At 41.6% G+C, this 15,948-nt stretch overlaps 1 protein-coding gene and 1 pseudogene across 2 annotated transcripts in view; both read right to left on the bottom strand.

The window, feature by feature from the left end:
• Window positions 1-885: 885 nt before the first annotated feature.
• Window positions 886-1,660, bottom strand: LOC105528277 (annotated as a pseudogene).
• A 638-nt stretch (window positions 1,661-2,298) lies between these two features.
• The window catches only part of LOC105528276 (chromosome unknown open reading frame, human C11orf63), a 90,600-nt gene continuing 76,950 nt past the window's right edge, over window positions 2,299-15,948 (bottom strand). For both annotated transcript variants that reach the window (XM_011964991.1, XM_011964990.1), the window contains 3 exons: window positions 5,459-5,539; window positions 4,543-4,671; window positions 2,299-2,773 (listed from right to left, as the gene is read on the bottom strand). In XM_011964991.1, coding sequence (XP_011820381.1) covers window positions 2,576-2,773; window positions 4,543-4,671; window positions 5,459-5,539 — 408 coding nt within the window. In that variant the 3' untranslated portion in view covers window positions 2,299-2,575. The remainder of the gene's footprint in view (window positions 2,774-4,542; window positions 4,672-5,458; window positions 5,540-15,948) is intronic.

Below are 15,948 nucleotides of genomic sequence, written 5' to 3'. Positions count from 1 at the left end.
TTGTGATGGTAAGATGGCCAGCAAATTTATGTACTTGGAGTAAGGAGCTTTGATAAAGTGTGTCTCTCAGAGGTGCCTGCATCAGGTGTTTCTGGACTTGTTGGAGGGTTTCTAACTAATGTCTTGATGCTCTCTTAGAATAACATTAGGATTTGTTCTATCTGAGCAGGCACAACCAGATGTACCTTCATTTTTTTCAACTTTATTTCTTTATTTATTTGTGTTTCATTCAATTGTCACTTTATTGCAAGATGGTAGAATTAATTACAAATTTAAACTATAACCTGGTAATCTTTAGTCAGGCACCAAGATTTAATAAAGGCAAACCGCTTATTCAAAAGCGATCATAGGGCCAAGCGTAGTAGCTAATGCCTGTAATCCCAGCACTTTGGAAGGCCAAGGTGGGTGGATCACCTGAGATCAGGAGCTCGAGACCAGCCTGATCAACATGGCGAAACCCTGTCTCTACCAAAAGTATAAAAATTAGCCAGACGCGGTAGTGCACGCCTGCAATCCCAGCTATTCAGGAGGCTGAGACAGGAGAATCGCTTGAATCCAGGAGGCAGAGTTTGCAGTGAGCCGAGATTGTGCCACTGCACTCCAGCCTGGGCGACAGAGCGGGAGTCCGTCTAAAAACAACAACAACAGCAACAAAAAACAATAAAAAAGTGATCATGGAACAACTCAAATGCCCAGTAAGAAGGATGGGAAACATCTGACTGGCCAACAGATTGAGTTCTCTCAGTATAGTGAACAAATGTTTCATTTTTAGGAGATAGAAACTATCTACTTCAGTAGAGGGCAATAGAGAAAGATTTCGCCACATAGACTAGTTTCCATTAGTCAGTCAACTGTTTCTGGCTGTCCCAATTGGGATAGATACATTTACATAACTGGCTGGGCATGAACCTTCTTTGCCAACAGCTTTAGGTCCCAAATGCACTTGGCAATTGTCTCCTTTTCCTGCTGTGCAGAGATGCTCTGCACCACGTGCTTCTCCACCCAATTTATCATGTGCTCTTGTTCCTTTCAACGCATCATGTTCTGCACAGATATGTGATAGTCCAGGTGATTCTTTACTTCCTTATACACTCTATGCAGTCATTCCCAGTAAGTAACCTTCAAAGCCATAGCAATGTTATTCCTCTGCACATCAAAAAGGTAATGGCGCTTCTGAACCAGTGAGCACTGCGACTTCTCCAAATCAATTGCATCCTGGATTTGTTTGATGGAAGCCTGCTTCACCTCTTCTAGTTTGGGCAGTGTCTTGCTCATTGAGTTTATAAGCAGATTCTCCAATAGAGGCACCATATTTTTAAATTACAGAAAGTAACCCTACTATTGATATAGTAGAGAAGGTCTCTGTGGTAATCATGTATATTTCTTTGGATAAAGCGTACAAGATAAGTCCATTTTGGAGCACATAGTGTCCTGTTATACTGCTTTTAGGATAAAGAAATTGGAAGAATTCCTCAGGGATCAGCCCCAAATGAACTTTTCCTCTATAGGAAAAGGAAGGAGGAGGGGGTAGAGGGGCAAGGAGTCGCTGCCCTGTGTGAAAGGTCCTTGTCGCCTGCAATACCCCTGGACCTAGGAAAACTGCATTCTACAGAGAGGGGGCCACTGTGGCAGTGGCAGAAAGCGCCACCCAGGACAGCATGGTCGGCGAAGACACAGGCAGCCAGCTGTCTTCACATCCCTGAGACCCCGACCAGAGAATGTGTCAGGGCAGGAACCTTTTGTTGCTGTTGTTGAGACAGAGTCTTGATCTGTTGCTCAGGCTGGAGTGGAGTGGCACAATCTCGGCTCACTGTGACTTCCGCCTCCTGGGTTCAAGCGATTCTCGTGCCTCAGCCTTCTGAGTACCTGGGACTATAGACATGCACCACCACGCCTAGCTAATTTTTGTATTTTTAGTAGAGATGGGGTTTCACCATGTTGCCCAGGCTGGTCTCAAACTCCTGGCCTCAAGCAATTCACCTGCCTCAGCTTCTCAAAGTGCTGGGATTACAGGCGTGAGCCACCGGGCCCGGCCTCAACTTTATTTATATATATATACACACACACACACATATATATATATATATGCCCTTTGCCAAACTTGGAGATTTTAGTAACATTTTGAAATGTTATCACAAAATTTACGGATGACTGAGTTCATTTTAGGAGAAACTGAAGTGTTTACGCTTGTTTTTCTTACTAGGAAGGTAAGAGAGAAACACAGCTACATTTATTTCTGGGTAACTTTAAGGTTTCCATTACGCTAAGGAATGGGGTAGAGATTAAGAAATCAAAAGATCAATATAAAACCAAAAGCTTTATTCTCTAGTTATTATTCAGCTCCAATTCTAACTGATTTGAAAATAAATAATTAAAAAAATTCCTTCCTAGAAAGTAAAATATGGCACCATAATCCAATTGGGCCTCATATTTTAAATCCTGCAGAAAGCAAGCATGGGCTGCAGACAGATGATAATAATAAGCCATTACTCTCAACGCAGAGAAGGTGGGTGGCACTTCTTTTCTCCGCGTCCATTCCTGGACCAATTTTGGTCTCCTTCCTATCAAATGTTGTCTATACGATGTGAAGGACTTTGAAAGCAGCCACAGCCTGTTTTTCCCTTTCGTGTCTGTTCTGTAGTATTTCCAGCAGTGAGATTTCAGGTAAACTTTCTTCTTTCCCAGCATAGGTTGGGTTTTTTTGTTCCTTTGATGCTTGATGAGTCAGATTTGATGGTTTGGGTTTGGGGATGGTCTTAGCGTATTCCAAAGCCTAAACGCATAAAGATGAAATTTTATTTGAAATGCGAAGTGAGCCTGGATTCCTTAAATAAAATCTAGGAAATGTTTGTTCATAATATAAATGGAGAAAAATCACTATAACTTACTAAGACATTGGTGGAAATGGAGATCAAATAATGCAATATAACACACAGTTTAAACAAAATATATTAGCCCCAAAACAATATATTGTGGAAAAAAAGGAGTTGAAGAATAATACATACAGTTGTGTCCTTTGGATGCTTTTGTCATAAAACTGAGTTTCCTTCAAGTGTTCCTTCTTATGTGTTTGGTCTACTTAGTTTCTGGAAGTCTTAGTAAAACCAAACTTCTGTTAAGGAGATACTAATAGACCTTTCTATCCAAAGAAGACTTGTTACAGCTTGAGACCAAAGACATCACTGTAGTTTACATACACTTGAGCTCCCATCATTATACCGGATATTCTTGTTCCTAGGATCTAGAAAGTATTCGAGGTTGAATTGTTTTCCTTTCTATAGCAATCTAGATGCTGAAAAACGCAGTCTTTTTCTCAGTGATGTCAGTTATGAAAGGCATTACTATAAAAATGAGATCACTAAATAGGATTTCTAAACCTGCCTTTATAACAGTTTTGCATTTTAGTAAGAGATTGTTGATAGCTGAAATACAAATGGATTGTACGCTTTCAGTCCTGCAAGAGGGAAAAAAAGCCTCTAAAATGTAGAAAGGAAAAGTCTAGACTTCTCAGTGCATGTAGGTGAAGGTTACAGATATTTCTAATTATAGGTTTGTTGCCTTGAAACACTTCATGAAAAAATAAGGGATTAGAGAAAAAAGAAAAAGTAGCACCATAGAAACTCAATCAAGTGGATTGAGGTCTTCAAGGTCTGAGGAAGAAAGGCAATAAATAGAAAATATGATGGTCTGTGAAAGAGAACATGAAGTACAAATTCCTGCAGGCACCAAAGGATCTCTTGTTCCTCGTGCAAAGGGTCCCGTGTCCTTACAGGGACTGGATAGATCAATTGAGGCAGAGACTTGTACTGCAAAGCTCTGTGTACATATTTCATTCACATCATGACTGATGGTTGATGCCATCTGAGAGGGAGAACATTCTGTATTCCATGAAATCATTTTTCTTCAATAGAGGAACTTATATACTACAATCCTTACGGAAAGTGTAGGGGAATGAAGTTGAGAGAAACAATGATTATGTGTCTTTTCTTTGACATATAAGCAGCAAGAAGACAACAACTGCCTTAAAGTTTATTTAATGATACAAAATAAAATTGATGATGAAGCTTGCTCATTTAAGAAATCACATGATTATTTAATTTTTATGTGTGACAAATTTAAAATACTGTTCTTGGAAGAAAAGACGTGGAGACAATCACTTCAGGAAAAATAAAGGTTAACTTTACAGCATCGTGTGTGTGCGTGTGTGTGTGTGTGTGTGTGTGTGTGTGTGACTATTGCATTGCTATTTGTGAATGATGGGTAGCTATAGGAATGGAAGTAGTTAAAACATCTCCTGTGTTCCAAAAAACATGGGCAGGTTTTTCTTAAGTTACAAGAAAACAGGTTGGGTGTGTTGGCTCTGCCTGTAATCCCAGCACTTTGGGCTTAGTTGGCAGGATAGCTTGAGCCCAGGAGTTTATGACCATCCTGGGCAAGACAGCAAGACCCTGTTGCTAATCAAAAAAAAAAAAATAGAGCGGTAATAAAAGTTTCCTTTTAATTCTGATTGAAAAAATAAATGCCTTGTTGAGAATTTCTTACCTTCTGCCGAGGGATAGCAGATTTATTTTGAGCTTTTTCTGTTTGTGGTTTTGATAGAACGGATAGTGTCTTCATGTTGTACTCCTTGACTTGTTTTGCATATTCCTTTTGGTGTATTAATTTTTGCGTCTGTTCAGAGAAACAAAGTTGTGATGAATCCAGGTGCTGCTACTCCTCTCTGCTCTCTATTTAAAACGATGCCCTGGTTTTGGTATACTGGGCATATCTTATCAGCTGTACAGGAGAAATGGGATCACCTAGAGTAAGGTGGCAGCAGTGAAATGGTTAAGTTAATTGTTTCTCCTTGAAATAGTCTCTCTGTGAGGAGGCACCTCACTGCAATAGCACGCCCAGTATGCCCTTAACAGGGGCTAAATCACATTCAGAACCTTCTTTGTTGCATTTACCCAATTTATTTTCATTTTTGCTTCCAACTTTGAACTATACTCTCTTTTTATGCCTTGAGTGCAACTGCAGTTAAAACACATTAAATGAAGATCTCCTTTCACTAGAGGAAAGAGAATAAAGTGGATGCACTTTTCAGGGGTTGGGAAACTCTTCCTGTAAGTGTCTTCTCTGTAGCCACTCTTCACGATTATCAAGATAACTAGTGGGAAAGACCAACGACCACATAACATACACATTTATTTTCATGTGCACGGGTCCCACTGTGCCGTGCAGGCCTTCAAAACTAACTGAAAGACAGATACATATAACAACATGGGCTACATATTTTTATTTTAAGGCAAGAGGCTCTAAGTCCGGGTCTCTATACCAATGTTATTTCGGAAGGGTCTCTATTCAGAGTGAGACATTTGAATTAGGGCTTAATTCTGGGGGCGCGTCTTCATAAAGTTTCCTAACAGACAGATGGGCTGAGTCAGGTCTGGAAACACTGTATGTGCATCTCACTCACTTTGTCTCTGATGGACTCAAAGTCAGGTCCGAGGCCTCCAAGCTTCACGTCTCTTTTCTGATAACCTTTCAGCTTGCTGTTCTAAAAATACAACCACAGAAACAGTTTCTTTTAAGGACTTGTGTGTCCCCCTACTCCTACCACTCCGAAAGGTGTCATAGCCACATCAAGTAAGAAGGAAAATAATGAAAGCCTGTGTGCACTGTCAGAGAATGGCTGCATTTCCAGACACTTCTTCCATTTTAGTGGTCGTTATTGGTAATAGTCTCTTTGGTAATTTGTAGCTGGTTAGCGAACATGTTTTCACTTTTCCACTTCTGCAATAAAGAAACTTGAAATTCTGAAATTACAAATAAAAGTTTTCAAGCTAGTGATGTCCTGTTTTCTTATGAATGTTTTTTATTTTATTTTTTTTGGAGATACCTGATTTTGCTATGTTGCCCAGGCTGGTCTTGAACTCCTGGGCTTGAACTCCTGAGCTTAAGTGATCCTCCCACCTCAGCCTCTTGAGTCGCTGGGATTACAGATGTGAGCCACTTCACCTGGCCCTTGCTATTAACGTTTTTAACACAACATATATGTCATTACTTTGCCACTGCTCCTATTACCATTTTGTCCAGTCTTAGACAGTTTGCTGAGCCAAATAACTTCCCTGGAAGAGAGCATCGAAACGCATGAGATAAACACAGAGCTTCAAAAAGAGAATACCCCGTCCAGTGATGTCACAGCATTACCTGTTAGAGCCACTCCAGAAGAGAGGAAGGTACCAACCTTTCAAGTTTTGCTATTGATTATTGGGGGGAAAAGATAATTTTAAGGGAAAAACAATTATAATCCATTTATAATATTCAAAAGAAAAGTAAGCATTTGAGAGTCTTGGCAAGACTCACTAAGAAACTCACTTTGTTCAGTCTGTGTGATTTCAGATATGTTGAAGGGCACACAGAATTTAATATGACAACTCTTATTAGTATTGCCTATTTAAAAGGATGGACAGCAAGAAAGTGAGACAGCTGACTGATTAGATCATGGCAGCTGAACACAATAATAGGCAGGAAAAAACCCTAATATTCTACTGCCTGTCTATCCCCTGATAGATTAAGATATCCCCCAAACCACTGCTTTCAAAATTGAAACTGAAGTTTAGGCTGGGCATGGTGACTTATGCCTGTAACACCAGCACTTTGGGAGGCTGAAGTGAGCAGATCACCTGAGGTTAGAAGTTCGAGACCAGCCTGGCCAGGGTGAAACAACCTGTCTCTTCTAAAAATACAAAAAAAATTAGCTGGGCATGGTGGTGGGTTCCTGTAATCCCAGCTACTTAGGAGGCTGAGGCAGGAGAATCACTTGAACCTGGGAGGCGGAGGTTGCAGTGAGCCGAGATCGCACCACTGCACTCCAGCCTGGGTTGACAGAGCGAGACTCTGTTTTAAGAAAAAAAAAAAAACAAAAAACACAAAAAACACAAAAAATCCCCTGAAGTTTAGACTCACTACTTCCCCTTACAGGGACTCACATCCTTTTGAAATTTCAGTTTGTTAATTAATTTGGCTTCCTTTTTGGGAAGGATGGGAAAGACAATGTAAAAGAGGTGGTTGGATGACAGTAGTTTCTTAAGGCACATGTAAGTTACTGCTTAAAATGGAGAAAAATCCACCACATTGAAGAAGCAGCTGTCGTGTACCTAACTGTGGATGTTAGTCCCTGTCTATATGTTAATGACAAAGCACAGGATTTTTATCAATTTTGAAATCTCCTGTTAATTATTCCATTTTAAAAATTTTATCTATTTATTTAGTTTGAGGCCAGGTTATGAGACTAATTTTTGTACTTTTGGTAGAGACGGGGTTTCACCACGTTGGCCAAGCTGGTTTCAAACTCCTGGCCTCAAGTGATCCAGCCACTTCGGCCTCCCAAAGTGCTGAGATTACAGGTCTGAGCCACCGCGACCAGCTGTGCTCCTGTTAATTATTAAGTCCTAAGATATACATCTAACTTGCCCTTTTCTAAGACAAAACTTAGCAGAGATAGTCCAGAGACTTAATATAGGACATTTTCTCATATTAGATATAATTATTGCATATAACTCTCCAATCTTAAAAATGAACTTGTATAAACACACTGTATCAACCACTACAAGAACATGTCCTGCTCACTGTGGTCTACTGAGTACCCAGAGTCATCCCAATTCACTTCTCCACTGCCACTTCCCACTGTTGATGTTCAAAAGACAAACATTCTCCAGCACTGACTCCTCAGCACTGAGCTCTTGCCTATGAAGTCTAAGCAAAAGTTTGTTGGGTACAGTGTATATTTTGGAAAGCTTTAAGGCTGTGGTAGCCCCTTCCCCTTCCTTTTTTCTTGGCTCAAATAAGGATATGATTCCTGGAGCTGGAGCTGCAGCAGCAATTTTGTAGCCAGGGAAAAAAGAGAATCACAATACTGGTTCTGATGTTCTGAGCTGTGGAACCACCAGTGCTAGCAATCACCTACTTGTGGATTAATTTGTATGTAAGAAGAATGAACTCATATTTCAGAAATCACTGTAAATGGTAATTGTGTTACTTGCCCACTGAAGGCAATATTCCTAACATCTCAGCACTTTCATGTTGCATTAATAATTTAAAAAGGCCAAAATGATGCGCTATATGGGCAACACTTCTACACTGCAAGGATTCCAAGTTCTGTAAATAGAATTTGCCCCATTAGAATGTTAAACATTTATAGTCAATACTCTAATTCTAATTCTAAAAAGTGAAACAAGATTCTTAAAGAAGGCTTTGGACTAAAATCATTAAAAAATTAGCAACATTAAAGTATGCAGAAGACACATTGTTCATTGAAGGGTATTTCAAAGTCATACATCTCCTTTCAGAAAACAGAAGTCACCACTCAGCACAACCACGAGAGCTACTGCCTTTCCATTATATCTGTCTGTTCATACTTTTATACAATTGTCCATTCACTATGAATTCTTATTTTTTTCATTTCATTTTTTTTTTCTTTTTTCTTTCTTTCCTTTTCTTTTTTTTTTTTTGAGATGGAGTGTCACTCTGTCATCCAGGCTAGAGTATAATGGTGCGATCTCGGCTCACTGCAACCTCCACCTCCCGGTTTCCAGCGATTCTCCTGCCTCAGCCTCCCAAGTAGCTGGGATTACAGGCGCCCGCCACCATGTCTGGCTAATTTTTGTATTTTTAGTAGAGGCAGTGTTTCACCATGTTGGCCAGGCTGGTCTCGAACTCCTGACCTCAGGTGATCCACCAGCCTGGGCCTCCCAAAGTACTGGGATTACAGGGGTGAGCCACCACGCCCAGCCCAAATTCTTATTTTTTCTAAGCATTTTAGTACTACAGTACATTTTTCTGTCAGTATATATATTTTTTAATGTGAGTTTTATGCATGACATTCTATCATCTAGTTTTGTTGGACTGTTTATTCCTCTAAATGTTGAACATTTAAGCTGTCCTAGGTTAAGCATTGTTTTTCTGGGCTACTTTGATTATTTCTTTGAGATAAGTTAATAGCAGTAGAATTATTGAAATAAAATGAATATGTTTAAGGCCATCAATTAATTAGCAATGGAGCCATAAGATTGCTCTTTTTGTCCAAACTTTGATTATACTGGGTATTATCACATTTTAAAACCTTTACCAATTTTCAGTGGGTGAATGAACTCAGACAACTTATATTTCACAATTGAAAATTTGTTCCTTCTCTCACATATGCCATCTGTATGGTGGTTTTGCAGTCACTGAATTACTATCTATTTGTCAAAGTAAACCAATAATTAAAAGGAAGGAAAAAACGCCTGCTCATGTCCAAGTCGTAAATCCAATTTGTCCAAAGGTGATGAGAAAGAAATGATCAGTGCTCACAAATCACATCCTAAGTCTGAAGCAGCTTAACTTCTAATCATTCCACTGACTTACAAAAGACACATTGTGAAGCATGAATAATTGCCCAGTGCTCTCCAGCCACAGTTCTTACTATCACCTACAATAAACATGTTGGCTATCACAGAATAACAGAGTCAGGGTCTAGTACTACACCTCGATATGAAGGGCCAGAGTGTGGCCCAAAGGGTGATCTCCAAGTGCTGCTGATCCCTTTACAGGATGGATGAAGTGCTTATAGCAAAGGGACTTTTCTCAAGGGATGGTGATGGCTCCTAACGGAGTTTGTTCTGGGTGACTGGCAATGAAAAATCTTGGATTTACTTAAGGTTGGCGCAAGTAATCTTGATTTGTTCTCAGAGGTGCAATTTTGTTTGATCTCTCTCCATCAAAAGTCTTTTTAGCAGCTTATAGAGATATAATTCACATACCACAAAATTTACCCACTTGAAGTTGTACAATACAATGGTTTTCAGTATATTCACCAAGTTGTGTAAACATCACCACATTCCAATGTTAGAACATTTTCATCACCCTGAAAAGAAATCCTGTCCCCATTAGCAGTCACTCCCTTTGCCCCCTCCACCTCCAGTCCTAGGCAACCACTAATCTACTTTCTGGCTCCTCAAAAGTCTTTTATAGTAAAAATAATCCCCCAGAATTCACTTTGATTTATCTCTCCATGGCTGTTACAAGACTAAAAGGTCATAGTAGCACAATATTTAAAAAAAAAAAAAAAAAGTAAATCAACAATGATAGTCTTGTTAAGTCTCCAAACACAAGGGGAACAAATTGGAAAATGCAGGCATGCTCTCAACCAATCCCTGATGAGATTTGCTGCTGGTCTTTGCATAAGATGTACACGAGGTGGCATCGACCGAGTCTGGCACCATCTGAGGATTGTTAAGGCCAGACCAGCCCCTCTGCACTGGTGTTCACACTTGATTGCTTTAGTGGACGATGGCATAGGACTTTCCTGATGCAAGGTTTGTACCAGGAATTAACCACAGTTCTTCTCAAGACAGCAGAGTTTTTAGTTGCAAACTTGGGACACAGTGTGCCCTGATTGGAAATGACATTGACTGTTCCTGTCAGGACCTGTTTCAGCTCTGAAAGGTGGTACCCTGCTGGGGGGCCACTGCAGAGCTATTCTCCAGAAAATTCCTCAGATGTGTAAGTGTGAGAAAGTTACTGAAAAACACGACAAAAAACAATGCCTCAAATACTGTGGAACAGCAAGTGAAGGAAATTTGCTCTGTAGTTGCTAAACTTAATCCAAATAAACCCCTTCTTAGAAGCAGTCAAGCAGCAATGCCCAGATTGTCTGTGACACCAACACATAAGTTAATTACTTCAGCTCAGCAGAGTTAGCTATCAGCAAACTCCTGAAGCAGTCATTTCGTGGTGGGTTGTGACAGATATTTTTATGCCGTTGGTCATCCGTTGATCCCTGACTGCCTGATGTCTAGATTTCATGGCATGGACAATGCCTGGCATTCAGAACTCAGTTACAACAGAACTGTCAGGAGAAGAGGAAAGGTGCTTGGGCCTATTATCTTTACAAATCCTCAAAGTTTTAATGTGATTCAGGGCAATTCCCTTGGAAACCAAAAGATTTGATGTGACCAGCAAATGGCCATGACCTGGATAATGATCCCCTCTGTCTGGTGCCTCGACTACCTGCTGTCCTATACAAATAGCTCATTTCTAAGTCATTTTAGCTTCTGGAATATCTTAAAGGACAAAGAGCACTTCTGTGAATTTGTCAGATGTAAGCTGAAGGTGCTGGATTGAGAAAATGGATATATAGATTGTAACATTCCTGATAGAAAGCAGGAAGGGGGATGTTCCCAGTTGGAAAGATGGCTGGGAAGGCAGCAACTGCAAATTTTCCTTCCTCTCCCCTGACCTCCCAAGTGCTTAGATTTCTGGTGGCACACACTGTCGTCGGAGAACTTTCCTCTATTTTTCTCAGTGAAACATAAATTCAATCAACTAAAAGAAGGGGAAAGAGAAAGGAAACTAACATTTAGTTGATGTCTCTTCTTTGCTAGGGACTAAGCTATGGTTTTAATACATTATTTCACTTAATATCACACCAAATCTACAAAAAGAAAGAATGATTCTGCAGATGAAGAAAAGAGGGCTCAGGTGCATTAGTAACTCGTCCAAGTCATAAGAGATATTGGGAACAGAGATGAGAACCTAGGAATGAATGGGTCCATGGCTTCCTCTAAATCTTGCCGAGTGAGAATTGAGTTCAAAAGCTTGCATTTTCAGCAACAACCCATCATTGGCAAGAACCCTAACCTAGAAGATTCCCTTGTGAGCTAGTGTGTTTGAGCTAAATTTAGGCCCTGGTAATCTATATGTACCGCAGTGAACAGGCTGTCCTCACCTCGAAAATGTGTTCTGAATACATGTCCCTACAGAAATAATATGGATGATGTGCAGCTTCCTAGTCAAGTCTTCAAAACCTACTTTAGTCACAAAACTCTTGAAAACAGTACTAATAATACCTGACAGCCTAACTACCATGTAATGATGTTTCTGTGGAAAAAGAAGTTACCTGTGATTAAAAAAACACATTTGTGGCTGGGCGCAGTGGCTCACACCTATAATTCCAGCAATTTGGGAGGCCAAGGCAGGTGGATCATCTGAGGTCAGGAGTTCAAGACCAGCCTAGCCAACATGGTGAAACCCCATCTCTACTAAAAATACAAAAATCAGCCGGGTGTGGTGGCACGTGCCTGTAATCTCAGCTACTCAGGAGGCTGAAGCAGGAGAATCACTTGAACTCAGGAGGTGGAGGTTGCAGTGAGCTGAGATTGCTTCACTGCATTCCAGCCTGGGCGATGAAACGAGATTCTATATCAAAAAAAGAAAAGAAACAAGAAACACCTTTCTCCTTATTTACAGCAGAACCGGGGATTCTCCCAGCTCCAAGTCACTAGTTGTGGATTCCACAATGTGGGCATGGATAGGGTCCTGTCCCCAGTAGAGGGGAAGACATGAGAGGGTGAAGTTGGAATGAGGAGTTCAAAGAGCCCCCAGGAGCGGGTATGTGAAGGAGCTGGGGTAAGAACTCTAGGGTTGTGAGCTGAAGACCCGCGGTACGCAGACGGGCTCAAGATGGGAGCTGCAGGATTGGGCTGGGGTCATATCTCAGCCCCAAGACATCCTCCTTTTCTTCTCGTTAGTACCTCTCGCTGCCTGTTCCAGGCCAGCTTCCCCTTCTCTTTGAGGCCACCCCTTATCTTTTTCTCTAAAGACTCCACTTGAGGATCCACAGACTTCCTAATCTCATCACTTTCTGGGATGTCTTACATCTGTCCTGCACACCATAGCCAGAGCTGCCTTTCTAAAATACAAATCCAACCATGTTTAAAAGTCCTCCATGATCCCCCCTGGCCTACAGAATAAAGTACTTCTTTGAATGGAAAACGAGATCCTCTAAGACCTGGCCCCTATCCACCACTCCGCTCCCATCTTTCAACACTCCTTGCCTCCCAGGTTTAGTCACAAGAACCTGAAATGCTCTCATCCCCAGCATGCACCATGTTACAGCTTCAGCACCTCTGTTTGTGCTCTTACTCCCGCCTGAATTGCTCTTGCAGTCTTTTTTTTTTTTTTTTTTGAGATGGAGTCTCGCTCTGTCACCCAGGCTGGAGTGCAGTGGCGCAATCTTGGCTCACTGCAAGCTCCACCTCCCGGGTTCAAGCAATTCTCCTGCCTCAGCCTCCCGAGTAGCTGGGACTACAGGCGCCTGCCACCATGCCCGGTTAATTTTTGTATTTTTAGTAGGGATGGGGTTTCACCATATTGGTGAGGCTGGTCTCGAATTCCTGACCTTGTGATCCACCTGCCTCAGCCTCCCAAAGTGCTGGGATTACAGGCATAAGCCACCGCGCCCCGTCTGCCCTTGCAGTCGTCTTTGCCAATTCTTCACCACCCTCTAAGACTTAGTTCTGAATTATCTTCTGATGCTTTGCCTGACGCCCAGGTCAGGATATCAGTTTTCCTTTATGTTCCTCTGTGCTTCCCATGCATGCCTACATTATTATGATCACTTTTATTATTAATTAATATCATTATTTGTTTTTTGCTTGCAACATTATACTGCAACATAATAAGCATTTACATGTCTGCCTTCCCAAGTTCCATGCAACTGGAAGCTTCTTCTGAGGAAGGGTCATGGCTCATCTTTACATCCCAGCACCTTACAAGTTCCTAGTAGAAATTATTATTATTATTATTATTGAGACAGAGTTTCACTCTTGTTACCCAGACTGGAGTGAAATGCTGCAATCTCGGCTCACTGCAACCTCCATCTCCCAGGTTCAAGTGATTCTCCTGCCTCAGCCTCCCCAGTAGCTGAGATTACAGGCACCCACTACCATGCCCAGCTAATTTTTGTATTTTAGTAGAGATGGAGTTTCACCATGTTGTCCAAGCTGGTCTTGAACTCCTGACCTCAGGTGATTCACCCACCTCGGCCTCCCAAAGTGCTGGGATTACAGGCGTTAGCCACCGCGCCCAGACTAGAAATTATTTAATAACAAACTGAATTCAACTTAGAAATCATTTGCTTAATTCCTCTCAAGTTGTCTAGAGTGGAGGCCCTTCTGGACTGAGGCACTCATTTCCCCAGATGCTGGGAGTGCTGTCTGCTGATGGCTCACAGCTGAGTTCCTCCCTAAAAACTGCCTCAGTCACGCGGAGCTGCTGTGCCCGAAGTCACCACCCTTCCCCAGGGCAGTCACTATCCAATGGCAGGTCGGTATGGGAGAACAAAAGCCTGGGCCCCTTGCCTTTGAAGGGCCATCCCAACTTTAGAACCCTCAGAACCGTGGCCAAGGCTACTGCTGTGTCTGCATCACAGCCCATCTCTGCCCAGCCCCGCTTCCCTCACTCCCTTAAAGGGGAGGTTCCCAAGGTTGCTCCACTATAGACCTCCTGCATGCAAATCTCCATTTCAGTCTGTCCCTGAAAACCCAACTCACCACAGGCTTATTGCTTTCAACCAGGCCTTTCCCTGTTGCCTGTAAAACAGAATGCATTTTCTAGCTTTTTCCTTATTATTTGACACTGGAAGCAAGTGACCTTTCCTGAGGGCTTTTTCTTGCCAGTGACAGAAGAGAAATACACAGGACATAAAGAGTCTCCTTCCTACGCTCCTTCATTTCTTACTGAAAACATTCTACTTTGGGCCTCCAGTTTTACTTGTTAAATCATGTAGGCCCTAAGAGAAAAGATTTAAGTGCACCAAGATGCTAGTAATGGTGAATTGATTTGAGACAAAGAACTCAGTAAAGGTCAGCTAACGTTTGAGAGGAAAGTTCAATCACTGGCCAGCCCACGTATTTTACTGTAGAAGTTGGGGTGAGATTAGGGCCAAGATGAGTTCTCATGGTGGCGGATGGTGGGAAAAATGCAATGGCAACAAGCGCTTTCACTCACTCAACCCCACTTTCTCTGCTTTTTAAGATACGAGAATGCGCTGGGAAGAAATGATTTAATGACCGTGAAGACTCAGGTTAGCATGGGGCTTGGGGTGGAGTATGGAAGCTTTTCTGAGGAAGGGATGTTTCAGCTGGGGATGAAAGGAGGAGTTTTGCCACTCTGCAAGTGGAGACCTCTCGCCAAGATGACTTGAACAGGAGGGAGAAATGGGCATCCCTGGCAGCAACAACTTCTAGAAAGAAGGGGAGGGAAACCCCAGGGAGTAGCAGGGGCAGGAGTAAGAAACTCCTTAGGACTCTGGGCCAGCCAGTGTGGCAGCAACTCAGTAATGACCATCCCTGTTCCAGGGCCATAATTAAATAAAGGTCCATCTGTATTCTCAAAATTGAAGGGTGACTTGGTAAAATGGTGCTTTTATTACCTTACTGCTGCTTCTTTTCTTATGCTTTTTTCCCTTTTCCAGTTGAAACAGATAGCCTTCAGAATTGCTACGGCTAATTTTCACTTGGTTTCTTTGGCTTCTCTCTGAACTGAGTTGGGATTCACTTTCTACCCTTGACAGTATAGGTGGAAGCGTGACGCTGGATAAGGCCCCTTCACTGGGCTGCACGTCGGTCAGCTGCACCAAGGCTTGCTGATGCTGCTCCATTATCTGGGTGAGCCATGAATCTGGAGAAGCTCTAACGGGCTGGCTGTCAGAAGAAGAATGGAATTTCCTTAATGAAAAAAAAAAAGCACAAATCTATTAATAAAATCTGGATACATAAGACCTCTAGCATAAAAGTCTTTCTGAACCATTAACTTGACGTATTTATCACTCCCAAAGCAAATTAATGGCATTTAGCTTAATCTTTTCATGACTACATTAATTTCTTACTTATCTTAAACTCCTCCTCTTTTTCCTTTAGGACGGTCTACATTTTATTTAGAACTTTTGTTTAGTGTATTCAGAATAGAAAAACACCATTTTGAAAACTCAAAGACCTTCCCACTGCAAAATACCTAGAAATGTTGCATTACATTAAACATCCTTTAAATACATAGTTGAATTGGTAACATAAATAGAAATCTCCGAAGACCAAAATGAACAAAAGGAATAAAAACCAAAGCAGATTTTAGATTAGCTGAAGC

This window comes from Mandrillus leucophaeus, unplaced genomic scaffold, assembly GCF_000951045.1.
Source record: "Mandrillus leucophaeus isolate KB7577 unplaced genomic scaffold, Mleu.le_1.0 Scaffold71, whole genome shotgun sequence".
Taxonomy (NCBI): Eukaryota; Metazoa; Chordata; class Mammalia; order Primates; family Cercopithecidae; genus Mandrillus; species Mandrillus leucophaeus.
This window is presented reverse-complemented; position numbering and strand designations above follow the sequence as displayed.